Below are 26,662 nucleotides of genomic sequence, written 5' to 3'. Positions count from 1 at the left end.
TGTATATCACCAGGAGGGCATAATTCTTACGTGACAGGGCACACCGTACCTAAAAGTCGTGCCACCAAGAACAGAGTATTCTTGTTTTAATTACGACATGCCTGTCGTGCAGCGATTGGCAAGGCTCACAACTCGGACTGCTACACGTGTCTTTCTAAGACAGCTTTTCTGGAAGTCCTATCTTCTCGAGATTGTCAGCGTCTTATGTCGGCACATGGAGTGATGCAACACCTCGACCCCATCATCGCGTAGCCTTCGCACGGTTGCTTGACAATATAAGTATTGAATCTGATGTTGTTAGTTGAGTGAAAAGTGGCGGAATATTTCGCGGGAGTGCGATTTCAGGTCGATATGTGCCAGTTTAGGCCAAAAACCGCGCTTTCGAAGCCTATAATGGCTGGGAGAATTGGATAGGGTAGGTGCCATTGTGTGTAAAGAAAATGGGCCAAAACGCTTGGCAATACAAGAATTCGACTGTACCAACCCTTCCTGCTGCACACCCTTGCAAGCGACCAAATTAATCGTCAAATGAACCTAGGTACGCGACAAACGGCGCAGGGGATCAATCATCCCTGGTTGTCTGGGTGTTGGCTGTTCGTCGTTCTCAACTGGTTGCACTTGACTTCGATTTATGGGGCCTCAGCCTTCACGACACCTTGTGAAGCACACACAATGCAACTTTGTGATCACACTTTTCCTCATTGTCTTTTAGTGGTACAGTTTGGAGCAAATCTATCTTTGAAGAACATAGCTGCAAACATCTACTTTTGCTCTAATTAAACATTCCCCGAAGTATCTCGAGGTGCCTGCTGGTGCTCCACTCGGCTGGTTAAGCGAACATCAGCTGCAACAGTGCGAGCGGGTCAGTAGACAGACTACTTACATTGTTCATTGACGTTGCTAGGCCTCGCCAGCGAGTGGATAACGCTTCCCGTGCTATGTCACGTGCGATACAGCCCAAAAATGCGTCCCCACATCCTGCAGTATCCAATAGAATCGCATGGAAGTATTGACGCAGGTCAGGGCCCGCGTTTTGGCAGAAGCCAACTGTAACCTTCACCCTAACCCTTTGCTCGTTCCCCACATTGGCTGCAAAGCCTGGCCAGATGCAGGACATGTAGGCGTCGGCGGTGATACTCTAAACACCGCGATGCAAGACTACAGCTACCTACACTTTGGACGTGGGCCCAATGAGCCACGGGCTATCCTCGGAATCCATGAACAACAGGATGGGATCACCGCCCCCTATGGCCATGCCTTCGCCTCTTGCCGTGCAGCCCTTCCAAGGTTCCAAGACGCAGACTGCAGCGCCAGCACCGCATGAGACCTTGACGGACGGAATGCGAGGAGAGATTTGTCTACTCCATCGCGGCAACAGTGTCTTGGAACAGACTGAGATCGGGACCGAATTTTGCGTCAGAAGGAGGTAAATTAAAACGAGGCCTTTTGGGTCTGAAACCTGGTCGGATGACCGGAACAAAGGCACTTCCATTGAAAATTGGTTGCGTCATTGCTTCTTCAGCCTGCTCGGCGGGTAAACCAACGCCATGTTGATGTCATACTCATAACTTGGGTTGGGATGCCTGTCACGTGTGTATGTGGAACTAGCCTTTATACCGCGGTTGCAGAACTCAATCCTGTGACAATGCCACGATCCGCCAATTTCTGAATACGGTGCGGAAGCAAGAATTATATTTTAGGTGATCAATGATACTCGTCTTTTCATCCTCGCTCGAGTCTCAAAGACACTTTCTTCTATTCTCTATGACTTTATCAATAATATTCCCTCGCGCCATACTGCTTTTCCGCGGCGAGATTTGAGCATTCTACAAAGTTACCCCGGGGCAGAGGGATCCACCCGTTTTTACATAGACTGGCCCCAATCGCAGAAGTCACAGGGAGCAAGAACAATGTCAAGATTCGCGGCCTTGATAGTTCATGTTTAAAAATTCCCATGCCCAAGGGCACAATCAAACACAAGCTCTGCAAGAAAAAGATGGACAGTTGCGAGCCTCGCTGTTGATAAACCATGCGCAGGCGTTCCTCCGAGTTGATCCCCCACATTCGTACAATGATTTTAGCGTAGATTTTGTTACGGGCTAGCCCCGCATGAGGTCCTGACCCGGCTAAAGGCTCTCTCCTTGTGAACAAACGCCTTGCAACGCAGACCGGAATGCGGCAGTTCCCAAGCCCTGCCTATAGATTTCCATCGAGCTGGCAATGTCACGACGCTTAAAGTACAATTTTGGCAAGCAGTCATTGGCATAGTTTTCAGCACCCAAACCACTGCTTGTCCTGGATAAAGCACCAGAAGCGCTACTTTTGGAGTTCCATTGGTCTAAAATGATCTCCATATCCAGGCCCCAGTCGCAAGGAGTACTGAAAATAAGCATCGCCGCAATAGGCTTCTCTTGTTCGGCATAAGGTCTGACCTGGCCGACAGCATTATGCACACTCGCGCTCATGTCAGGAACAGAGTATTTCATCTCTGCAGTCAGGTCAAAGGACAGGAGGACCTTGTTGAAGCCGAGTCCTTGCGCCTCTTGCCGAGTTTGGCCCATGCCGCCCAGTGCCAGGATCCACTGGTCCTTATATCGATTGACGAGTGTCGTGAAATCTTCGACAACCTCGGACCGATTTTCACACGTTGCAATAGCAGTTGGCATAGAACTGCAATCTGAAGCAACAAAAGTCGGGTGACTTAAGGACGGGTGGTAGGCAGAGGTAGGTGGGACTCCGTAAAAGGCTGTCATAAATGGGTCGAATTTGGCTTGGGGGAGCGCCTGCAGACTTTCAGGGCTTTGGAATATCTGGTCTGGACCAGCATATGATGATCGCCTTACATCCGAATGATATTGCCAATCAATACTCCTGTTGACGGTGGGTGATGATAAAACAGCAGAAGACGCGGTATTCCGCATATCGATTAAGGCAGCTGCATCTCCCTTCAGGCCATTGACGTGCGCTTCCAGAGTACTGGGAGGTATCGCGGGTGCCGTATCGCTGTTCTGTCTGTCATTTGAATCATCACGCCGCTGCAAGCATAGACAGTTAGACAGCAAGAGCGACTGCTGGATGGGCTCGACTCTTGTTGACCGCGGAGGTGACAGGCGTTCCATGAGATTCAAAATCTTGGTTTTGACATTTTGACTCTGCCCACAAAGTGGCTCGCCAGTACCATCTTTTTCCAACCCATAAAGCACAGAAGCAGGCATGCGGAAAGCGTAGCGGTTGATAGCTTGAACAAAATCCTCATGCAACCTCTTGTGCTGCTCTTTCTCCTCGGCATCAACGTAATAGGTGTCCTGATAGTAGCTGATCAGGGCCTCGATCGTTTTCGAGGTCAGATCGAATACGACCTCATCACATGGGATATCGACAAGAACAATAACTGCCTCGATATCGACGACTTGGTAGAAATATTCGGGGTTCGGTTCAGATTTTGAGTGTTCGCGAATCAGAGATGCCAGGGTCCAGATCGCGTTTGGGGACGACAAAGCTTTACTTAGGCACGTTTGATGATCAGAAACGCTATCAAGCGAATCATTGTCTTTGGTGCGCCTCAATAGTTGTGCAAGCCAAGGTTCGACCCTGGACCCGACAGTGACAGTAACAGAGGAAGGCTGCGGCGCAAAAGCCGCAGATTGAAGCAGTATTTGTGGTGACATAGTGGGCGAGTGACGAGAGGAAACAGCAAAGTGGAAGGGTAATACAGTCACGACGCAAAAGCATTTATAGACCAACTGTCTTTGGCTTTATCCGCCTTAGCGAATTACTAAAATTACACCAAGTATGCCTTAGAGGGTACATACGGCGCTCAACCCCTTTCCACTTTCCAGGAGGCCTCCCACTACTGTTCCTCTGGGTTGTGGGGTTCAGGCAAACAAACAGGCGCCTACAACATACATGGGTTCGGTACTGCAAACTCGGTAGCAGCTACGCTATATGGTTTTCATATCTGGTTCGCGCGACTCCACCTTACGAGGAAGATAGCCCCCGCCAGCACGCGGGAACAGAGCACTTATATTGTGACTTTCATGGCCGGTATAATCGGGGTTCGTCGTTATTACGCCTACCGGGACTCAGGCAGCTATCAACTTTGGGGGGTGCTTGGTCGGCACATGGTTATAGCCAGCCTGGACAAACACCTTTTCTGCCGCCCGTTGGCCACCTGCTGTCCCCTCCCAGTCAGCTTAGACAACACTCGCCAAGCCCATCTCAATGGGCTACAATGCCCGGTACGACCTCTAACGAAGGGGGGAAACGAAAGCTCGACAAAAAAAAGTACAGTGGGTCGCCAAAAATAACGCGAAATTTTTTTTCGAATCGCGTAACCCTCCACAACCCTCACCACCATACACCCAACGAAAATGCCGATTACGCCACGACGGCGTGATACCAAGCCAAAAGGCATACATTCTACGCCTCGTCGTCGATCCCGCATTTACGGCGCGTTTTCCGTAGGTGGAACGGCCAAAGGGATCGCCTTTAAAAAAGGAGTGTTGCCGTCGCATGTATACGGGGTTGTAAATCGCTATGCGCGCCAAAAGGATGGGGTTTCTCGACCTGGGAGAGGCCGGCCAAAAAAATTGAATCTATGGTATAAAAGGCGTATATTAGCCATAATTCGCTTCCGGCCTTTTATATCGATGGAAGATCTACGCCGAAAAGCCTGTTCCCACGTCTCAACAAGCACTTTAAGACGGTATCTCGAATCTTGGGGTATAAAACACCACCGGAAGGTCTGTTCCATGGATGTCCTCGCGCGAGCAACAAGCTAGAAAGTGAGGCCTACCTCTCCCTTTCAGCAAAGGCATAATAATACAATACAGTAAAGATGAGGAAATTTTGACCAATCATACAATACTATGGGATGCTTGTGCCAACAAGCGCCACATCCCACCCTGGGTGAAGAAGGCAACTAAGATATTTTTTTCATCTGTATGTCCTACGCTCGTGTTCAGTATTTTGAAAACACCGCTTTGCCCTGCTCCATCTCCGTGTGGCAAGCTTCAAATATTGGACAGCATGAGGGTGTCAGGCCGGGAAATGCGACTATCTGAACTGATCAGATCCTTTATCCACATATATCATTTCTCAAGACCACGTATTTCAGCAAAACATTCTCAGCAATATCCTCAGCAATATCACCACATACTACTTCTTTACATCAGCCATGAAGTGTGCCCAGATAGACCTAAACCCGCCTCGGCAGCGGTGTGACTCCCCAAAAAAAGGCCCTAGATACTCGACTGTGAAGTACAAGTCAGTCAAACGGAAATCCAAAATGTAGTCCTCGATCACCTCACCTCGCAGCAAGGGGGCTTAATAATACCATTTCTGCACCTGTGATTGGACATCTGCGGTCTGCAATCAGTCGCATCTCACCGAGCCTGTATACCCTCGCTTAAACGCGTCGCAGCTGCAATGGTAGGGCTCAGCACCCACCGACTTCCTTTTTGAGAACCATCCATGACCGCTGAAGGATCGCTGAGACAAACACGCTTCGTCAACTCTCGTCAATTTGTGAGAGTTAATAGATAATTTACACATTTCCTTAGCTACCCACGCTGACTTCCTTCTGGCCACCGGAATGTTACCTCGGCCATCCGGGTCGGATAATCGTAGTCACTGCACATTAAAGTCAACTCATCACCGGGGTTCACGAACAGCCCGCCGAGCAAACATGGGCATTGATTGACCTGGTTGGTCCACGGAACATGCATCCGGCCCGGATATAGATATACAATTTAGGTGTGTAAGGACAGGGATTTCGGAATTGCAGTCAGCCCAGAAACACCCCGTTTAGCTTATGGTAGCGGTGCCCCCTCTGGCCAACCTGCGACGGCTTATGACAAACGGGTCCATCAATGAAAAGGCAAATAACTTTCGTAAGCAGACGCACAAGATGAGGGCCTGGGCCAATGCATGTAACGAGCCAATAAGCCTGGGCATGGTTAACGTCTTTACCCGACTGTATTGGATCGACTGGCACGTGCGCCTTACCGCCAGCGATAGCTTACCGCTGCAAGTGTTCCTAACAACCTGGACAGCGTCCGCGAAGGTTATTAGAGACGATAGGACATTGCTTGAGTTTATCCCTTCATAAAGTTGATATTTTCCTTCCGGTCTCCGGTAGAAATTACTCATCAGTATCATCTCAACATGACATCCTGGACGGCCTTACACAGCGCGAGTAAAGTTTTTGTGACTTGGGAAGGTGGCTCATGATGGCTTGATTGTAAGTAGGGCATACTGGCGAACTACCAAACGATGGTAGTAATTCGATAACGTAAAGCTTCTAACAAGTAACTATAGTACACATGCGCCCATGGGCACTGCTCCGGTACAAGCCGAAATCATGGCATCAAACGCGAGATTCAGTGTGTTGTCATAATCAACCCTAAACTGCAAAATTGCGCGGCAAGATGAAACGTTATCAGGCTCAACCAGATAGAAACAGTCCGACAATGACAGAATTGACATTGTCTCCGAATCCGCGTATTTTGCTATGGTGGGCAAAAGCTGGGCTCCATCAAAACGATCGACGGATCTGCTCAAGAAAAGTCTTAATATCGAATGGCTGTTATGTATCATTGCCGTCATGAGTGGCGAGCGTCCGTTGGCTGCAAGGTAGCCTAGATTGGCCCCTTGTTCGAGTAATATTCTCGCACAGTCGATATTTTGCGAAATGGCTGCTGAATGCAATGCCGTTAAGCCCTCGGGATTGGGCGCATCAATATCAGCGCCAAATTCAAGAAGTAAACTGACCATCCCGGGCAAACTGTTCAAACATGCCGAGGTGAGGGGGCTACCTCGCAATAAACCTTCTGGTATCTTTGGATCAGGGCATGCCCCAGCCTCAAGGACAATGCGAAGGGCTTCGACACTATAGCTATCGACTGCATGCAGGATTGTAGTACGGCCAGTGATGTCCATCGAATTTGCGTCGGAGCCGAAAGTTATCAAACGCCTCATTTGATCCAGTTGGGCTCGAGCTGTGGCCCAGTCGAGCGCGGTGCGGCCTTGTGCATCTATATCGAAGACCGCGCTTGGGTGCTCGTCAAGTTCGCTTTCAAGTGACCTCGATGACAGATCCAGGACGATGCGGTGGATCTGAGGAAAGTCTTGCTCTTCCAACCAATCTCTGTCTTGACGTTGAACGCAACAAAGCGCCTGCTCGTGGGATTTGGTGTACATCTTGCGGAGTTTGAAATAGCCCACAATTTCGTACGACCTATTGCGATATTCCATCTGCGATTAGCCTTGTTCATGCAAGGTGGAGGAAAGAGTTGCATTCTGACTTACTCATTGTCCACGTAGGCCCCTTGATCGACTAAAAATCGAACAATCTCATAGTTGTGCATTCCACTGTGGCCACCATATAGCGCCCACTTGAAATAATGTTAGCCACTTATCATATCACCATATTATGGCTTTTGATGAAGAAGAGCGTGGTTGTAACTTACTCTTAACAGACTAAACCCACGAGAATGGCTCTCGTCCCTTGGGGATGCAAGACCTAGAGAAAACAAGCGCTGCAGACCCCCAATGTCTCCTTTGACACAAAACTGAATTGATTCGGCGGTATCCGAAATCTTTCTTGGCAGTACAAGTTGAAGTTGAGGCCGTGGAAAACTCGGCTGCTTCGATGCCAGAGCCTGGCAAACGGGAATTAGGTTACATTTATTCGCTTTGCACACGTCGCAAGTCCCGCCCGTGATGGTGACCAAGTGAAACAAAGTGTCTTGTGACAGTTTTGAAAGCTCCTCTGGGCTAAAACTAGCCCAGAGATATGCGCGACGTTGGAGAACGCAGTCTCGGAATGCCCGGCCGACCTTTGCCATTTGTTGTGCACGTGGATCTTTCTTGAGAATGTTGCAAAGTTGTTCAATCTCTTTGTTTGTCGATCGTTCATAATTTCTGAATGTGGCAAGGCCGCTGCTGCCGAAAGGCATGAACGGCAAAAAATCCTTGATCATGAGAAGCCTGCGTGTCTGTGTCAACCAAGACCTGAGAGAGGCCGGTGTTCGCTGTGAGGGAAGATGTGGAGATATTCGATCAATGATGGCTTTTGGTACCAAGGGGTCCGGAGCCTTCTCATCCAATTTGAGCATACTCCTGGCTTCGGCATTGATAAGTTCCACGCCGTGGGTCCTCAGAATGAGGCCCACTAGCTTGCTAAACGCAGACTTCTCCTCCCAATCTTTCGCAAGGTTTAGAATCTCGCAAATTTGCTTTGTACGATCCCCATGCTCATCGAAAGCTTCTGGAAAAGCAGGTGCGCTTCTTGCGAAAGTAAGTATGTGGCGCTTGAGGCGCTCGGCCCCTCCAGGGCCAAGTAACTGTTTTGCCAAGATTCTAGGTGACGGGGCATGCTTATCCTTCCGCTTTGGTAGCGGTCCAGCCAACGCGATACCATCGTCTTCCTCTTCTGGGCTGCAGCTAGATGACGCATGCTCGCTTGCAACGCGCTTTGAGAAAGGTCGGTCGATGTTTATTCGTCTGTCAATTTTGGATTTATTTGACAAATTTATTAAATCGATGTCTTTTTTGCAAACGAGGCTGTCAAAATCAGCAGTTAACTGCATGAAACATTGTTCGTCGCCTTTTTTTGCTTGACTAGATTGCTTGGTCGAAACAATGGGTTGAAGAGCGCTCGTCATTTGGTGAAGAAGAGATTCGACAGCTTGACCGGTATTTTCAGACTTGCGACCGTTGTCTGACTGCAACAAGGGTAGATTGCACGTGGCCAGGATCCCAGGGTGCTTACCCTGCATAGTCGCGACAGTCGGCTCGAGGAAAGATGAGGGCTGCAAAGAATCCCCGACTGCAGTAGTGGTTTTGTGGCGGAGCGGTTGTGGTTTTGTTGCTGTGTTTTCCGTGCTTCTTCAAGATTCCAACAGTTGTCGCAGGAAAAACAAGCGAACGGAGATCTCGTCTCTTACAGACTGGTCTTTTTTAAAATAGCATCGCACAGCCTCGACGCAGCGAAAAGCACAGGTGTTACCGGCATAATTCCCAAGCTGTTGTAGTTAGCAACCTGTTTAATCAAATCTCCAGAATAGGTTAACTTGCTCACCTTGCACCTGTCCTCTGCAAGGCTAATACCTAGCGCTTTTTCATATTCAACTCTTGAACTTCGGTGCATCTCTTCAGTCATCCCCCAAGATGTGAATTTTTTGTTCTCCATATCGACAATTGCAACCACAAAGTGATTTTTTTCGCTTTCCACCCTTGTAAGCTGATCGATTTCGTTGACATAATAGGGAATGACACAGCCGGCACATGTTTCTTTCAATTTATGAATTCTTCGGGGAGGAATGCCAATGGCATATGGAGCCGGTAGAATTTTACATAAAAGCTCGTTCAGAATCCCTGCAGTCACAGGCTGCCCGGGTCGAAATTGGTCTAACTTCTTCTCAGGCCATATGTTTATGCCGAATTGAACCAAGTTCTCAAGGTCGTCTGAGTCGGACTCAGCAAGATTTGGCAAAGCGGCTTAAGCGTTTGGATATTCCAGAGGCAGCGACTCAATGTTAATTGGTGGTGATCCGACCTGCTCCATTTTGATGCTGGAATTATCCTGGTCCCATTCCTGGTACTGCCCCTTAGTTAGGGGTGTGTGATGACAGCTTTCGTCATTTTTAGCTGTTTGAGCTGGGGTATCGACCATGATGGCATCGAAATCGAAGGGTAATACTATGACTTTATCAGTTCTCATGTCTGCTTGATGGTATGTGCTTACTCACATTGCTTTTGCTGAGGCTTATCAATCGCAAAGAGGCATCCCATATCTTCGTCTTGTCTACTTAGCATAGAAGTGGCTGTAGTGACGAAAACATCGATACTGTTCGAAACATCAGACCAGAATGGCGCTTCGAGATGGGCCTCACTGCTGAACCCGTACTGCTTGATCGATCGTTCGATCGTCCGCTTTAACTGCTCAACAAGTTCTCTAAGCTGTTTTGGCACCGCCTCGAATTGTTCTTTCGTCTTTTGATCATTCCTGCGAGTTCTTGCATTGTCGCGATTGTTCTTTAGGCTTGAGAGAAACTCCAACACTCCCGGAGGTGCGCCGGCCAAATCTTCCTCGTAAACAACATAAAAGCCTCCGCTCACTAATTCGGGTGGTGGTGGCGTCATCGTGTTTGCAAAGCGACAAATCGGTCAGGGAATGCAAACTTGAAGTTACGGTAACAATTGAAATGTGAAGATGCTTAGGTAGCTAGATATCCCAGCGGCTAATTTTTCTGGCACATCCCCGCAGCCTCCCAATGTAATGGTGCACGGGCCACTTGTTGACCTCGGTCAACAAGTGGCCCGTGCACGGTTGATTACCACATCCTGTTACGTTGTTAGCCCATTTTGCGCAGAATTTATTGGATTGACGATACGGAGAATTTATTTCAACTGGGCACATAGAATTTCTAGACAGAATTGGATACTTATATCATGCATGCATGGCGACGAGATTGATTCTTAAAAAAGACACTTAATTGAGCGAGTAACTAGCCAGAATGCCAGCAGAAACCTCATTAATAGTCCTCGAGTTTGTAAACCTCGTATGAAGGCTCCTCGTAAGGATGGGCACTAGCTATGTGAGTATAACCTGTCCGGTAGAAATGTAACTTGCGAACGGCATACTTACATCTTCAGCGCTTCAACGGCTGCTTTGATGATTTCTTCACCAATACACACCGTTTCGACCCTTGCCTCTTCCACATTCTCAAGGTTTCCCACTCGGCCGATGTGAGGGTTGGCGGCGTCACCGGGTCGGAATTGGCCTGTCCCAACGACCGTAAAACAGCACTCGGAATATTCTTTGTATTTTCCTGCTCCTGCCTGGAATATAGCCTGCTTGCACGCATCGACCGAGCACAACGGAGCGCGGAAGACGAGCCTGAAACGCGTAGTTGCCATGTTGAAGCCTGCACAAAAACTAAAGGAAACTGGTCGATATTAGGGATTAGCGCATCGGCTATTGACTATTCCAAGTAGGAACTAACCTGATGTTTTCGATTTTTCTTTGGCAAGCGACTAACTGTTTTTTTCTTCTTCCTTTAACTGTTATGGCACGACCACCTTGAGCCGAAGTCATTGATGCGCGGGTTTTGATTAGCCAGTTGGTTCGCGTGCACGGATGAAACACGAGAGTGGTGATTGAGGGTTAGAGAGGGCAATTAATCCCGCAATCAACTAAATTTGAAATCAATCGAGGGAACCGGAAGTTAGGGTTAGGTTGTGGTCAAATCGGAATGTTATATTAGAAGGTCTTACGACACAGTTAAAATACCCAAAATTCGGCAGAGGATTATTGGGCCAGCATTGATTACGATATTTCGAGCGTGGCTCATGGCGGATTGGAACACTTCTGGAAGCCGAAAGATGCAGGGTGATTTAGACCTTGGAACGAGGATTCCATTGGCATGCCTCCTGGGCTGTCGGTGTTGGTTGCAAAACGCCCCTGTCGCAAATTGTCACGACCCACTCCTGGAAATCCTTGTTTTGCTGCACGGAATGCGCCTCCGATGGCTCCTTCTATCTTATAAGTCATCTGCCCATGTTCTAGTTGACATTGTCCCGAATTGGGTGCGCTTCAAAAAAGCCGGTGAGTAAACTAAAGAACAACAGTGAGGGCAGGGGTGGGCATACACTCGTTTCGGGCGACTTCTTGCCAAGCGAGACACGCCAGTTGTGGTGCATCGAAAGGAAGTTGTTTTTGACGCATTGGGCACAAGCCCAATACAGACTTTTCTTTCTAGCATGCTAGATGCCACGACCAGAAGCCCGAAAATTACATGATGGGGAAGACTAGTCACTATCACGTATTTCAGCCCCGCCAGGTTTTTGCAGAGCCGTTGGAGATTGCACTCGGCCAAGCCCATTATGAACCCCGCACCTTCCCCATATCACCCTTTGCAGCCTGGAAGGTACTGCGATCAATCGCTAACGCGCTTATCTGCCGGTGTTTCTGCCCGCCACTCCTTTGCCGCCGTTGCCGGTTTGCTTCACGGCATCTGTCCGCATTGCCACGGGGCAGTGGGTGCCATATTAAATCGCTCCAGGAACGAGTTTGGGTTTCACTTTCAGTCGTTGGAGCTTTGTTTCCGACGCGAGACAGACGACGGCTGCACAGAAGCATGGGTCAAACAGGGCCTGGCCGACCGCAAAATTTGGTGTCATCTTGCGGCCAAGTTGCAAAAAGCGATGGGATTTAAGTCTTTTGTGGGGCAGAAGGCGGTTATATTGGCTAGCACTGAAAGCGACGGTAGAAGGTATGGAGGCCGACCGAGAAGAGGGGTTGACGATGCGAGCAGAATGCTTTGTTCCATATGCAGTCGTATATGGATGGATCATGGGAGGGTTTTGTAATGTCGCAACATGTCACATGGACTCCCACGATTGACATCAGTCTGTCTAAAATAGCGTCCACAATCACAGCGTTGCAAAAGCACTTTGATGAGTTAGAATTCTATAACTCTGACCTGAAGCCTTTCCGGTATTTAATCCAGTTTTTGTCTAGGATATCGCTAGGCAAAAGGCGCACCATATTAGGCCCGATAGTTGGGTGAGACCTTTTTCCTCGATATAGGGCAAAACGTGGGTCGGGCAGTTTTGACTTCAACTCTCATGGTTTTAAAAGGTGAACACTGGCATATCGCGGAATGGAGCTGCTGATGAAGAACTCATATCGATAAAGATCCAGTAGAGTTCCGAATACTTGTAATCGTATTCGGCATATTCGCGTCGTTAAGCATCAGCGTTCCGCAATACCAGCTGGCCAGCAACATATTAAAGCTTTTGACAGTGACGTATCCTATCACTGCCTAGGTTTACTGTTGAAACCAAAAAAATTCACGGTCAAAATTACGTGATTACGATCTGAGGCACATCGCAAGCGTGAACGAGGAATGATGTCGAGGTGTAACAGTTTTAGCCCTCATCAGGACGTTCGTAGCCAGGTCGTAATCCAGAAGCGCACATAGATTCGTTACGACGATTTGGTGACCCGATTCGAGCCAGCGGCGCGCGCCCTTGGCGACGGCCAAATCGAGGCTTGAAAGGTACTCCTTACGCGCCTTTTCGAACTCGTTGGTATCGGCATGACCTTTTGGCATGTTTCTGTAACCCAAAACAGGTTTTAATGAAATACAAATAACAGAAGAAAACAGAAAAACAGGGGGAAAGCTAATGATGGTCCAAAGCCTTTTCTTCGTCGAGAGGTGTTAGCAGAGGGGATATGAAGTTCCACTTTCACACTGAAGCAAATCTACTTAACGGCGTCGGACTCCTGGTGACCTAATCTAGGCCGCCAGCGCTGTTACTTGGAACTGGTGTTGTTTCAAAATCCGGGTTGTGGGAGTTTGTGGTGCGCCTGGTTGCCTCGTTTTTTCTACGAACTGCAGTGCAGATTTTTGGCGAACCATTTGCGCTCAATGTTTTGAGGCTTAGAATGAAGCGGCTTTTCCATTAACAAATCGTGCACATGAATAGTGGTGGACTAACGTTGCGTACCCCTTAACCGCACCCCCCTAACAACCGCACCCTAAAAATAACAACATTTCTATTTTTGCTCTCGAACTTCTATTATAAATATCTCCACGAATACTTTACTTATTGCATTGCTTCTTTGAAATTCTTTTTCATTCGTTTTCAAAATGAAAAGATATACTGAAAACCAGCTTCTTTCCGCTATTAAAGACGTTAAAAATGATGGATCAGTTACAAACTCTTCGAGGTCGTCTTAACGGTGCCCAATCTAAAAAACAAACANTATAATCGAATGCATATCGGCTACGGGGGTTACCATACCTCCCCTCGTTATATTTAAAGGAAAAAAGGTGCAACAACAATGGTTTCCGACAGATTTAAGCCCTTTTGATAACTGGCAATTTCATACAACCGAGAAGGGCTGGACAAATAACGAAACAGCTATCGAATGGCTAAAAAGGGGTTTATTCCGCATACCCGACCTATTACCCCCGAACGGCGTTTATTAATACTCGACGGCCACGGATCACACGTTACGGACGGATTTATGCTTCTTTGCCTCCAAAACAACATTCAACTTCATATTTACCCCCTTATTCTTCGCACGTTCTTCAACCATTGGACTTATCCGTTTTTGGGCCGTTAAAAGAAGCTTATCGACGTCAACTTGGATTTATAAGCCAGTTTTGCAATTCAACGGTTATTGGGAAAAGGAATTTTCTACTTTGTTATCGAAAAGCTCGATCTAAAGCATTTTCAGCAAAAGTTATCCAATCTGGGTGGCGTACTTCGGGGTTATGGCCGGTTAACTTCGCTAAACCGCTTTTAAGTCCTTTTATTGGAAAACAGTAACGCAAACGTCGATAACGCCCAAAATAACGGTTTGCCTAAAGATAAAACACCGGAAATAACATCCGAAAAAATAAATAACCGGTCTTTGGTTATTTGGAAAACGCCTATTAGAACCCGAGATATTCGACTTCAGCTGCAAAAGTTTTCCCGGTCTGTCACGGGGCTAGCCCGAAGCTCTGGGATCCGGGCCTGGAAGCCCGGACGTTAGCCACGCCGGACCCCGGCGACAGGAAACCCAGCCGCATCCTCAGCCGCACGAGATCCGGGCCTCAGCTCACGAGGGAGAACCAATCGCATTCCTACTTATATAGAAGCCGGGCTCAGCCGCACGGGATGCGATGACCCGACGTTTCATTCATTTCTAAAAAGCAACAAGGTATACGAGGAATTCACGTGTATATAGAAGGAGGGGATTCCTTAGGAGGGAGAAGGGAATCCCTTTGTTAGTCATAGGTTATAAACTCTTAGCCCAAGTTCTACCTCCTGAGCACTCATAGGTAGACCCTTAACACGGTCTAACAAAAGCAACGCTACTTCACGGCTTTTATTTGCAAAAGTCCAAAAAAGCTTCGAAACAAAAGATACCCTTCTAGCTAGCGCCCAGCAAAAAATTAGTTTGCTGGAAGCACAGTTGGAGGCAATACGACCGGTTAAAAGGAAAAGGGTAGTTCCGGATCCAAACGAGCTTTTGGTTAGCAAAAAGAACGTTATTGAATTATAAGAAAATGATAGAGAGGTTTTGGAAGTTTTGAGTGATGGAAAAGAGGTTCATGAACCGGAAGAGCCTGAAAACGATTGTATTTTTGTGCGTTGATGGTTTTATATTTAAATCTGTTTTTAAAAGAATGAATCTACATGTTAAAATCTTATGGGTGCGGTTGTTAGGGGGGTGCGGTTAGGGGGTACGCAACGTTAGTGAACTATTGATTAAGATCGCTGTATTGTGTGCATTAAGCCCAAGCTCATCGGTCGTCTGTTAATGTTTCCCAGCATATAAACAGCCATTAACTTGACGCAGCCGGATAAAGGAGCAAGCCTACCTTGCCACCGTATGCAAAAGGTCGAGCATTTAAGCCTCACTGTCCCACGCTTATGTAGACTTCGTCGAATATGATGCGCTTGATTCGATGGGCTTATGCGCCCTTCGTTTCTGCGTTATACGGCGAAAGCAGCATGATCTGGAGTGGCATAACTGTGACTGATTGATTGACTAACTCCTTAATCCTTCTAAGCTACCTCACATTGAAAAGTCGATGAAACCAGTCGCGCAGTTGAACATCCACCCATCGTACAAGTACCCGCAATGATGCAAGTAGCTTGTATATTTCCTTCAACGACCTGGTGTTTCCAAGGTCGATTGGGCCATACATTTGGTAGTTGTCTCCCTCGTCGCAAAAAAAATAAACTTCCCAAAAATGGCCGGTGATGAGGACAATGGGTAAAGCCTTGACCATGGGCGGCGCTACATGATCCTCGGGCTTGTGGCATGAATCGGTGCAGAGGCTCGGCAACTGGGACCATCTGTAGAGCAATGAAGCACTCCAGTTTCCGAGCTGGAGTCTTCCCTGGTTCGACAAAGTTTGTGATACTTTGGTTTCGATACTGATGCCGATAGGCTTCTCCAAAAAATCGTCCACAGATGTGTGATTGACCATTCTGGTGTGCTTTCGAATTGCATGCCCCAATTCAATGTCTGAATCATCAATGATGAGGAGATAGTCCACCGTTTTGCTGCCATTCGAGGCATCGTCCGCCGCAATCCCGCTTCGCCATTCAAGCTGGATGCCTGCTGTTGTGGCCCCTACCGCTGTAATGCCGCTATATGGGGCCGCTGCACGCCTCAAGATTCGTGCATGAACATCAGAGTTCCAGGTAGCTTCATGGCCAAGGTACCTTGCACACCTCTCCGCAGTTTTTTGTATGGCTTGCAAGTCGTCCAGTTCAATCGCCGCGTCCAGTTTTTTCTTGTCATCCTGCTGCTCGAAATCAGGATCTGGGATAAATCTGTCATCTAAAGTGTTCCTTGGGAACACATCCGGCCTCTCTCTGGAATTGTTTGAGCCCAATCAGACGCAAGAGCTATCAGTAATCTGCAGGCGAGGACGCCGTACAGGTGGTGTGGTTGCATGGGGCGTCACCGTTGTAACTTCAATATAGACTTTTCTTTACCCTTCTCGACTAAAACAAGCTGCGGGAATCAAATTGAACCAAGCTACATAGCTGCTAGATCATCTTGATTCATTCCACTTCAGCGTCAAATAGCAGTGCAACACACTCTGCCATAGCAGGGAAAGTCTCGCGTGCACTGGCTGAGTTTACGCGCAGGAGCTCGAGGTATGGGGGTCGGAAAGAGTCGATGTATGTCGCCGTTGTACAGGTTCTCAGGGGCTCATTTTGGCGGGACACTCAGTATAATTTTCAGAAAGGCTAGCAAAGCAAAGCTTAGTTAAACTATAAAATGCTCAACGTCGAGATTGCACCTGACTTATTCCCGTCTTTCTTTGCTGTTCTTTCTCGCAACTCGCCCAGCATGCCACCAAATACACAGCTTCAATCTGTGGCGGCTTTTACGCCGCAGCCTTCCTCCATGACTGTCGTTCTCGGGTCCAGGATCGAACCGTGGCTCACAGAATCATTGAGACGCATCAAACCCAATGAGCCGCTCAATAGCGTTGCTGAGCATCAAACATGCCTTAGCAAAGTTTTGTCATCGCCGAACACCATCTGGATCCTGGCATCCCTGATGCGAAAAAGCTCAAATTCCGAATCGGATCCCGAGTTTTATCTTGTTGATATCGAGGCAAATGTTGTTCTTGTCGATATCCCATGCGATGAGGTTGTGTTCAAGCTGACTTCGAACACAACAGACGCCCTGATCAAGTACTATCAGGACGTCTATTGTGTTGACGCCGAGGAGAAAGACCAACACAAGAGGCTGCTTGAGGATTTTATCGAAGCTATCAACCGTTAAACTTTACGCATGCCTGCTGTTGTGCTTGATGGGTTGGAAGAGGATGGTGCTGGCGAGCCACTTTGTGGGCAAAGCCGAAATGTCAAAACCAGGATTGTGAATCTTATGGAACGCCTGTCACCCTCGCCCTTTAAAGAGGTCGAGCCCATTTCGGAATCGCCCTCACTCTCCACAGCCGCATCTTCTGCTGATTTATATCCCAAGCCTCCCATTAACAAGGTGGTCGGGTGGCAACCTGATTTGGATCCAACTCAAGCCCTCTCCCCATCCCAAGTCAATTGCGACCCTTTTTCGATATCATTCTACGGAGTCCCACCAATCTCTGCCTTCCCACCAATACCAAGTCAGCCGGCTTCTACTGCTTCTAACTTCGGTCATATTCCTGCTGCTCCGGAATACGAATCAGCTCCAGATTCAACGCATTTGGATCCGACGCCAAGAGGAGTAAGCGAATCTCCTCATCATTCTCGTCTGTTTGCAGCTCCGACATGCAATCCGGGAGGCCAACCTTGGCTAGCAGATCGGTTTGCTGAGTCTACTCGCCATGATGGCTTTGTCAGAGACAGATTTGCAGGAGATCATCACATATCCGGTCGCCAATCGGGCATTTCCGTTCACAGTCATAGCGAGAGCTTCAACAACAGCCATACTAGCAGCGGCATTGACGGCTTCTCCAGTAGAGGGATCCCTAGAGCCATTGGGAATCAGAGGACCTCGGTGTACATGCAGCGGACGTCGCCTGGGTACTCTGAGCAAAGATCTCAAATGAGCGAGCAAGTTTTATCTTTTATTTTATTCCTCTCCCACATGACATTTATCTGACTCCGTCTACACAGGCTATCCAAGCTCTTTAAGAAAGCTCAAGACATGGAACGGCGCCTTGCCAACCTCGAAGCATCAACTTCATATACCCGACACAAGCCGAACTGTCGACAGGATTGTGGCTGTCCCTGACAGGCCGAATGGGCTGCTTTAAAATCGCGAATTGTCCATCTTGAGACGAAGCTCGGAATAAAAACAGGAACTTGCAGCAGAACTCAACGGGAAATGGACGTGGCCAGCAGGGCGAGTAGTAGCCCAAAGAATCATCGCAATCCTGGCACTGTGGGAGTTGCAAGAGGCAGGAGCCGATGGTACCCGAGATCATAGCCATCAGACTCTGTTTAATACCACTTTTTAAGCACTTTATCGCGCCCAGATTATCAAGTAACAACTGGTTATACATCAGGTCCGCAAAGGCCGCTGCCGCGGCATACATAGACCTGTCGGGAGTAACCTCTCGGCCTTTGAGATGAGCCGAGCTACGACCGCTCTCGCCGTTTCTTGGTGCGCTAAGCCAATAGTAACTTTGGAGCATATTTCTTTCCTCACAGATAAATATTCCCGTGGTACGGGAATTTTCAGGCACGACCAGAATAGGAAATTGAGTCGAAATATGTTTGCAGGCCCTGACTGCGAGCGGGCTCTTTTACTGCAGTTGTCGCCTTGCTCATATTTATAGAAAACGGGTAGACTTTAGGGCTTCGCCACAACATCCGTCACGCCACATTCTGCGGAACTAGTAATAGAGGTAGCCGTTATAAGGTTATCCACCGCAGCTTGCGAAGGCACTAAAATGAGGCAACTGCCCTCTGTTCACATACATCCGTCGGTGCTGGATGCTTCCTCATCGTCAACATCCACTACTGCGGCGCCTTCCTCGCTTCTCTTTTACTTTCCATGGCACTGAGGCAGAAGGTTGTTCGGCCTGATGTAAAATTATGAACCGCCCTTAAACGACAAACCGCCCATTTCGAATCCATTAACGTTGCGTACCCCACCCCTCCCACCCCCAAACTAACTGGCCATTACAAAAATCGAATATCAAAAAACGTTGTTTTCAATCCGATTTAAATATAAGAGCTAATTTTCGTAACCCATTAGGTCTTTTGTTCTTGGTTTTCCTTTTGCATCTCCAAGTATGTTCTAATTAATGTGTCTACCCAGTCCTTAAAATCTCTGGATCTCTCCATGTCCCATCAAAGAGCAGCTTCGCTACGCTAGGATATCTTATGATCACAATTTCTGCAAAACTCGAGGATTGGAGAGGCCTGCCTTTAGCGGCTGCCTGGTCAAAAGAATACGAAAAGCGGGGGTGGGCCTTACAGCCATTCCGGGCCCGACCTCTAGCTGACTAGGACGGGAGCGCCGGGCTTTTTGCATTACTTGATACACTCCTCGGAATCTTTTAGAGATCCGCGCAACTGTAGACCCCTAACGATTAAGCACCAAATTAAACGAAGGTATCATCGCTGCTGGCCAAACCGCGCAATCGACTCGGTGACAAACGGTCGTCCCGGATGAGAAGCACCAGAAGGCGTGGTCATGATGTTGGGATCCAACGACAAGGGCAGAGTGGAAGCTGAACTCCTTTGAGACCTTATGGGTGGCGAGGCCATGTGGGTCGTTACAGGCGATTGTTGGCCATCGACGCTGCCGCGGCGCCATTGAATGTGGAAGGGCTGCTTAGGGGCGTAGTTGTCGAGTAGTGGATCGTAAGGGTATGCCGGCCTTTCCGGAATCAGGTCCGACATGGCCCGCCTGAGCGCCGGGAGCGGGTTCATGTTTTCAAAAATGGGAGAAGCACTGCTTGTCGCCGTTGGAGGCGCCTCGGGTGATGCAGACAGGGGCGATTTGGCTGTCGTGGCCGACGAGACGGGCCTGAGGATCGTGTTAACGGATGGCAAGGGTGTAAAGGTAGCCCCTATGGGTTGGGCAGCATGAACCTGGGCAGTGGATCGCCCAACGAGACCTCCGGATGGTCGCCTTCCGCTTCTGTCAATCGTGAATGGTCTTAAGGGTCGTCTGCCTGCCGCAGCAGGTCTGGGATCAGACCTAGACCTTGACGACTCTCGATCCTTCTTAGATGCTTGTTCGCTTGGCTCCTTCTGGGCCTGCTTGTCCGTTTTCTGATCCTGGTCTGACTTCTTCTGCTCATCTGCCCACTTGAGCTCTTTGAACTGCGAGCGCATAACCGATTGAACCTCGGGTATGGGCTCCAGTGGGCTGATGGGACTCCGCTCAGCAGAACGGATTAAGGAGCCACTGCTTTGACTAGTGCTGCTCCTGGCGTCGGCTGGGAAGTAATCGACGGTAGAACGACCCGATCTTGATGGCTCCATGGGCAAGTCGGCCGTTGAAGCCGCCTTCTTTGAATTTGGATGAGTGGGGGCTGTCTGCAGCGGTGGAAGGTCTCCAGTCGGTTGGAGTTGCTGCTCTCTTTGGCCTCTGCTCGTCGCTGCAGCCCCGGGAACCTGTCGCGGTCTTGGGTCTGGGCAGCGACTCGCGAAGCCTCTCGAAAAGCCTGATGCCTGTGGCCAAGCCCAACCTTCGCGAAGAGGACGACGGTATAGATCTGCAGGGAGAGGCCCCATCTCTTTCAGCCGAAAACCTGTCGGCAAACCATTACGTGTTAGTTGAGAACCAGTCCTAAACCATAATTGGTTGGGCTCCTCCTTTGAAATGAATCTCTAGGAAAGAACGAAAGAAAAGAAAAGAGCAACCAAATAAATGCAAAAATGACGCAGGTGTGTCGAACCTCAGTGCCGCCCGCTCGCACGCCAGGTAGAGCTCGTCAACACTGCCAGACGAAACCGAACCGCGCGCTCGACTTTTACAGCGGAAGGGAGTAAGAATCTCCCCAAATTGGTCGAACTGACCTTCTGTGACCCTTCGCAGGTAGGACTTTGCGGGTGATGGAGGTGCCTTGCGAGGCTGCTCACCCCATTCTGGGGCCAGCTCAAAAAGCGGCTTGGGCATTTCATCCGTAACTATGGTGGGGGATCGTGTCATAGCCTCAAAACGCAGAGAGGAGCGGAGCTCTCGGTCCGACAAGGATCGCTTCGGCGAATATTCAAAACCAACAACCCTTAGCAGCGGTTTACCCACATGGTATTCCACAGAGTGCGACTTCGACGTCTGTCGAGAATTGGGACCACTGGATCCTGGCCTCGACCTTACTGGAAGGATTCGAGATGCGGGAGGGTATGTTTCATTTGCATCGTCATCATCGATCGCGTTCTTGGGAAGCTGACTGAGTGATAGCCTGGGGAAGTCTCGAGGGTCGAGAGACGGTGGCGAAGGGTCGCTCTTGTTTTTCAGGATCGACCTCTTAGGCGACGACCTTTTCGAAGACGGTGGCAGTTGTATGCGGGCCTTTGACTTTTTGGTTCTGGCAGATCGCCTGTTCTTTTGAAGGGCGCGGACGGGAACCGAAATTTGACGTTTATCGCAGGCAGTGATTGTGCAGGATGAAGCCGAGGTACCAGCATCTGAGGCTGGCGATGCGACTGGTGAGGTTCCAAGCGAGTGGGCACTATTTTCCGAGTGATTTGTACTGATGCTGGGGAGCATCTGTGCGATGTTTGTTAGTCAAAGGTTGTGGGAATGTAATAGTCTCAAGTCTATGCATACCTTGGCTGTGTTATGCTGCTGTTGGGGGCAGCCACAGTTGACTGGTTAAAGATATCCTGCCAAACCTTGGCTTGCGCACCAGGGGCTCTTTTCTTGTGCTTTATACCAAGAGTTGTTTTCTCTTCGAGTGTGAATCACTGATTAGGCTAACATCAGCTACTGACACGACAAGGCATGCTGAATAGAAATAGTAGAAGCGTGAGAACAATGGACAAGATTTGCTTCCTGGATTCGAGCGCTATTTGTAAGACCATTACCTTGTAGGGGGCACCAGATAGGGAATTGAGATTGATGGGATAAGTGGAACCCAATTACGATCCTTGTTAGAGCAAGATATGATACGTTTGGCGAGCGTAGTACTACATTCTCAACTGACCACGCCGGACAAGCCCGCACGAAGCCTGAAATCAACCAGGGAAGCGGATCATTTGGGCCCTGCAACGCACGAGGTATACAGTCGGACAGTAAAAATTGTACTCGACTGCAACGCGAAATCTCGTTGCGAACTTCCTCGACGTCTGAGATATGCGTCAAGCAATGTGACCGCATCTCAAAATAATTATCATCCATGGATCGACGTGCATCTGGACACTCCCAGAGAGTTGGTCGTACATGAGGAAAACCACGGCCATCAGATCCACCTCCGAGTGGTCATCTTCTCAGCGCTGCCACCTAGGACTCAGCTACTCTCCCTTCGTGTTTGTGTTCTAGACTACCTAATTCTAGTAAAGACCTCCAGCCTCGAAAGTGTTCGTTTGGGCTTGACCAATTTTATCCGTTCAGCTAATATACATAATGATCCCCAGGTCCTGCTAATTCTGGTTGTGGCGAGGCAGCCATTCAAGCAAATTGCCAAAAATACCATTTTCCTTTTCTTGGGCAACGTGGGATAGGCAGCTGGGTTTACTGCCCGTGGCTGGTTGGTTGTCCATGAAGTGGGGGAGGTTCGCCACCGCTGCCTGCGGATTGTCCTTGTGACACAACAAGTACCCTTGCACTTTGGCAGCTGAAAGACTTTTCGTCGTTATTAGACTGGCGAAATCTTGCGCTAGGTTCTCAAGGTCGATGTGAGTGGATTTATCGTCCACTGATTGACAGGTTTGCTGGTTGGTGTTGTTCTCAACTTCGAGAGATGGGAGTGAGTCTGATTGAAGTTGATACATCTTCATGAACATCAGTCTGGCCGAGTCCTCGTCCATATACCCGAGAAAGACTTTTTTATCAACCCTTCCATCCCGAATTAACGCTTCATCTAGCTTCTCAATATTGTTGGTAGTCATAATGGTGATGCGGCCTTCTGGGCTTGCCACGCCATCCAGCGAGTTCAACAGCCCAGAAAGCGAACCGGCGGACCGCCTGCCAAACGCGCCTGGAATTCCACCTTCGTTACCGCTCTCATCTTCCGAGTCTGAATGGGAGGCATGTCGCCGCTGAAGCCCAACAGCATCAACATCTTCCAGCAAAACGATACAGCTTCGCGGCAATTTTGTAAAGAGCGTTGTTAATTCGTTGTCATGGCGGACGCTTGGGATATGCAGCATATAGACGTCGAGATTGAATTCACCCGCCAACGCTAAGCTGAGAGAAGTTTTGCCGGTCCCTGGAGGTCCATGTAGGAGGTATCCTCGTCGGTAGGGTATCCCACGGTCGTGGTAGTACTTTCTGGTGCTTCCGCGTAGGTAATCTTCAATGTCACTAACGAGCTGCTTTTTTGTATCGTCTTTCAAATAAACCGTATTGAGTGACCTTTTAGCCTTTGAAAGAGTTGTGTCCCAATCTGCGCGACCTCCTAGATCACAATTTTGTCGTATATGGACAGTGACAAAGCTTTTGCGCTGTTTGTCTTTGAATTCGCAACAATGGCGCAGAAACTTGTCGATGGGACTTAAACACCAACCTAGACATATATTACAAGACTGATATCAAGCCAACTCTCCATGGAAGAGGGAAAACTGATCCCCAGAGCGGCTTTTTGAGCGAGGTGTACAAGTGTACTCCCCGCCGCAGCGGTTCCGCTAATCAGAGTGGCAAGAGTTGACATTTCCCAGCTGAAGCTTATGAAACGATTGAGCAAATATGTTATAAGTTGAAAGTGGCTGATGCGGAGTAAAGTCGAAGGCTAGAGGTTATAGCCCTGTTGCTGCGATGCGGGTGAAAACCAAATTTATAACAAGATTAGAAATCTAACAATGCTCTGGATTTGTGTGCGCAGATCATTGAAGGAGGAATTTTGCAAAATCGGTAGCCGTCATGTTTGCCAGATACTTTGATAAGGTTATTTATACCCTTGAGCAAAAGCTATTGCTCACAAACCTCATTACCACAACCAAAACTCGACCGGCCGGGGTGAGGCTGAGATAGAATGCGGCTCATCCTATATGCCTTCGAGCCCAACTGGTGGTAACCAAGACACATAAGTGTACGGTAACCCCTGTCAATGAAGCATGCAACCTTGGTATGGTTGAAGCCTCAGCGCGTCGTTTACCTGTTATATTACCTGGAACCGCTCTTTATTCCCCTGAATCGCAAAACTACAAACCTGCATTCAGTACCAAGTCATTGTGCAGCCTCACAGGCGTACTGGTGAGCGGGTGATGAATTTTAGGTCGCTGACATATTCCCCAAAACAAAGGTTTGCGCTTCTGAGTGCTCCTTCCAAGTGTGGCTGGTTCGACGTCATGTAGGTGTGGCTCTAACAGCCTGCATTGGCCAATGAAGCCGTTCCGCCAAGAGAAGAGGGGCGCCCATCACCGATCGCACCGCAAAGAATATCCTGGTGTAGCAGTACGTAGTACGTGTTTGGCGCTGTGGGCCTGTTCCGGGTGGAGATTGCGGCCAAGGAAGAACCATGATGAATGAATGCAACATATTCTTCTTCCCTTGCCCCATTCCTTGTCAACATTAAGCTTACCCCTACTGCGTTTCGGAGCTTGCGGGAAATTAAGGTTCGGTGATGATGATGTCCTGCGTCGATACCCCAAATAATTGCAGTGCATCCCTTGCAGGTATCTTTCAGGGAGCCATTGTGCAAATAACGGGTCCAGTGCCTATTGCAAACTAGCTTGCTACTGCACGTACTGCCTGTAATTATTTTGCGCTCAGTGCCCCATTGTATTACATTGCATGCAATCACCAAAGGTCAGCCTTTTATACCCCTGCATAACAGAGTTTTAGCGCGCATTGGATGTATAGGGCTTTGACTAAAGCTACACGCGAGGGTTTAACTGTTTATGGTTTGCAACCATACGGTATGCAGCACATGTTTGCACGACAGCATAGATTTGGTTTTTTTACGCGTCGTCGTGAGATTAAATTGCTGGGACAGGCCAACTTACTGTAGGAGAACGATTTATGCCATGCGCACATGTGTCTGCCAGCAAGGCAATTTGAGATGACGATTGTGTAATGGCATAATGCCTTGGATTTCCAGAGTGTGCGGTATGGCGCGTGTCCGGACCAGATCAGTCTGGCAGCCAAAATAAGCTGCATGCTTCAAGTCGACAGCCACACCTAACCCCTTCCCCTCTCTCCCTCTCTCCCTCTCTCGCCTGTGGTTTCGACCTTATCCCTACTTAAAAAGGCCCAACCAACATGTCAGAAATAGTTCTTTTTGTTCCTTTTGTAAACGACCCTTCCGCAAGCGACCAAAAGGCCAGTCCAATCTCAAGAGGCACATCCAAAGTTGCAAAAAAGCGCCTACACCTCAAGAAGTGCCTTTACCTCAAAAGTAGTAGTAGCCATTGCGGCAAAGCCCCAGTCTATAACACTGTTGGAAATTAGACCTGCAGAGTTAAATTTGTGTGGAGAGAGTTCAACATACCAAATAATATTGTACTCGACATCCACTATGATATTATCTGGCTTGAAATCACCGTGATCTAGAGCAAAAGTCGCATCATCCTGGAGTGTACCGACGACTCGAGGCAATATGGTCTGTTGATCGATGCAATCCTGGATACAGAGCTCGGGAAACCTTCCATTTTGGACATGGGATTTCCTGTTATCGATGAGTCTCTCGAAAAAGGAGGTGCCAGTGGTCGAACCTGAGCAGTGGAAATAGGTAAGTAAGTTTAATCGCAGTAACCAATTGTGCGGTAGGTACATACGGGTCTCAAGAGTACTCTGGATTAGGGCCACTTGAATCTTGGCCAATTGGCGAAGCAGCTTATCCCGCAAGGGGCGCGATGGGACTTCTTCGGTCCATATAGGACTAGAACCGTGAGCCCAAGTGTAGACAAGAAAAGGGAGCTTGATGAGGTTGTCGAAGGTCAAGCTACAACTACGGCATCTTGGGGCCCAGGCGAAGCCTTTCTTCTCCAGCTTCTGGAGGATTTCCCATTCTGCACGAATCATGTCAATAAGGCCATCATTTAGACCGCTGGCGCTTGAGTGAAGCGGGACGCGCACCGCCAGGCTCTCGCTGTCGTTATCTCGGAAGCTGATCTTGAAGATTTTGCACTGGCCTCCGCTAAATTCGCTGTCGACAAATGGTGCAGATCTGTCGATTCCCAGCTCCATTACAGCAGCCAAAAGGTGGTTGTGATCCAAGACTTGCTCGTTTGTTGCAGTCATCTCGACGATGGTTTAAACTATATGGCAGAATTTTCTTTGTCGGGCGCCAAAGAGCGGGCAGAGGTTTGGACTGTCTAGTCGCATGGTGTTGGCCTAGGGTTGGTGGGGCGTGACAGCGGGGCAATAACCCCCACAGAAGGACCAGAAAAGTGGAACTCTATGAGCCGCCCCTCGTATTAGCTTGGCATTTACTTGGGGGCTGTGCGTTGTGGGCCCCCATTAGACGTGCGGTCAGGTTGGGGTTAGGAAAGGTACCAGGTATGCAGCCAAAGCTGCTGTTATCAAGAAGCACTACGAAACCCCTCCAACTTTCACTTAAAG

At 48.7% G+C, this 26,662-nt stretch overlaps 8 protein-coding genes across 8 annotated transcripts; 1 reads left to right on the top strand and 7 right to left on the bottom strand.

Annotated features, from left to right (window-relative positions):
* Positions 1 to 2,126: 2,126 nt before the first annotated feature.
* On the bottom strand, positions 2,127 to 3,668 carry PpBr36_11003 (uncharacterized protein; the record flags this gene model as incomplete). Its single annotated transcript, XM_029898109.1, has 1 exon — positions 2,127 to 3,668. The coding sequence occupies one exon, from the start codon at positions 3,666 to 3,668 to the stop codon at positions 2,127 to 2,129; it is 1,542 nt and encodes a 513-aa protein (XP_029743604.1).
* Positions 3,669 to 6,486: 2,818 nt separating this feature from the next.
* Positions 6,487 to 10,146, bottom strand: PpBr36_11002 (uncharacterized protein; the record flags this gene model as incomplete). The annotated part of the gene is made up of 5 exons (XM_029898108.1): positions 9,753 to 10,146; positions 9,083 to 9,702; positions 7,470 to 7,661; positions 7,309 to 7,394; positions 6,487 to 7,237 (listed from the first exon to the last, which is right to left on the bottom strand). Coding segments are annotated over exons 2-5 (1,140 nt in total), but the record flags the coding sequence as incomplete, so codon positions are not given.
* A 392-nt stretch (positions 10,147 to 10,538) lies between these two features.
* Positions 10,539 to 10,950, bottom strand: PpBr36_11001 (uncharacterized protein; the record flags this gene model as incomplete). Its single annotated transcript, XM_029898107.1, has 2 exons — positions 10,652 to 10,950; positions 10,539 to 10,593 (listed from the first exon to the last, which is right to left on the bottom strand). Exons 1-2 carry the CDS (start codon positions 10,921 to 10,923, stop codon positions 10,539 to 10,541), a joined length of 327 nt encoding a protein of 108 aa, XP_029743563.1. The 5' UTR covers positions 10,924 to 10,950.
* Positions 10,951 to 15,241: 4,291 nt separating this feature from the next.
* PpBr36_11000 (uncharacterized protein) lies at positions 15,242 to 16,370 on the bottom strand (the record flags this gene model as incomplete). The annotated part of the gene is made up of 2 exons (XM_029898106.1): positions 15,242 to 15,319; positions 15,639 to 16,370. Coding segments are annotated over 2 exons (810 nt in total), but the record flags the coding sequence as incomplete, so codon positions are not given.
* Positions 16,371 to 16,804: 434 nt separating this feature from the next.
* On the top strand, positions 16,805 to 18,402 carry PpBr36_10998 (uncharacterized protein). The gene is made up of 3 exons (XM_029898104.1): positions 16,805 to 17,152; positions 17,228 to 18,060; positions 18,154 to 18,402. The coding sequence occupies exons 2-3, from the start codon at positions 17,327 to 17,329 to the stop codon at positions 18,269 to 18,271; spliced, it is 852 nt and encodes a 283-aa protein (XP_029743659.1). The 5' UTR covers positions 16,805 to 17,152; positions 17,228 to 17,326; the 3' UTR covers positions 18,272 to 18,402.
* Positions 17,831 to 18,401, bottom strand: PpBr36_10999 (uncharacterized protein; the record flags this gene model as incomplete). Its single annotated transcript, XM_029898105.1, has 2 exons — positions 17,831 to 18,065; positions 18,343 to 18,401. Coding segments are annotated over 2 exons (294 nt in total), but the record flags the coding sequence as incomplete, so codon positions are not given.
* Positions 18,403 to 19,372: 970 nt separating the features above from the next.
* PpBr36_10997 (uncharacterized protein) lies at positions 19,373 to 23,679 on the bottom strand (the record flags this gene model as incomplete). The annotated part of the gene is given in 6 exon segments (XM_029898103.1): positions 19,373 to 19,541; positions 19,622 to 20,432; positions 20,449 to 20,747; positions 20,895 to 21,692; positions 21,770 to 21,890; positions 22,677 to 23,679. Coding segments are annotated over 6 exon segments (3,201 nt in total), but the record flags the coding sequence as incomplete, so codon positions are not given.
* Positions 23,680 to 25,647: 1,968 nt separating this feature from the next.
* PpBr36_10996 (uncharacterized protein) lies at positions 25,648 to 26,341 on the bottom strand (the record flags this gene model as incomplete). Its single annotated transcript, XM_029898102.1, has 2 exons — positions 25,648 to 25,766; positions 25,876 to 26,341. 2 exons carry the CDS (start codon positions 26,339 to 26,341, stop codon positions 25,648 to 25,650), a joined length of 585 nt encoding a protein of 194 aa, XP_029743515.1.
* Positions 26,342 to 26,662: the final 321 nt, after the last annotated feature.

The sequence above is a fragment of the Pyricularia pennisetigena genome, assembly GCF_004337985.1.
Source record: "Pyricularia pennisetigena strain Br36 chromosome Unknown Pyricularia_pennisetigena_Br36_Scf_12, whole genome shotgun sequence".
NCBI lineage: Eukaryota > Fungi > Ascomycota > Sordariomycetes > Magnaporthales > Pyriculariaceae > Pyricularia > Pyricularia pennisetigena.
Note: the sequence above shows the minus strand (reverse complement) of the source record. Positions and strands in the feature narration are given on the sequence as shown.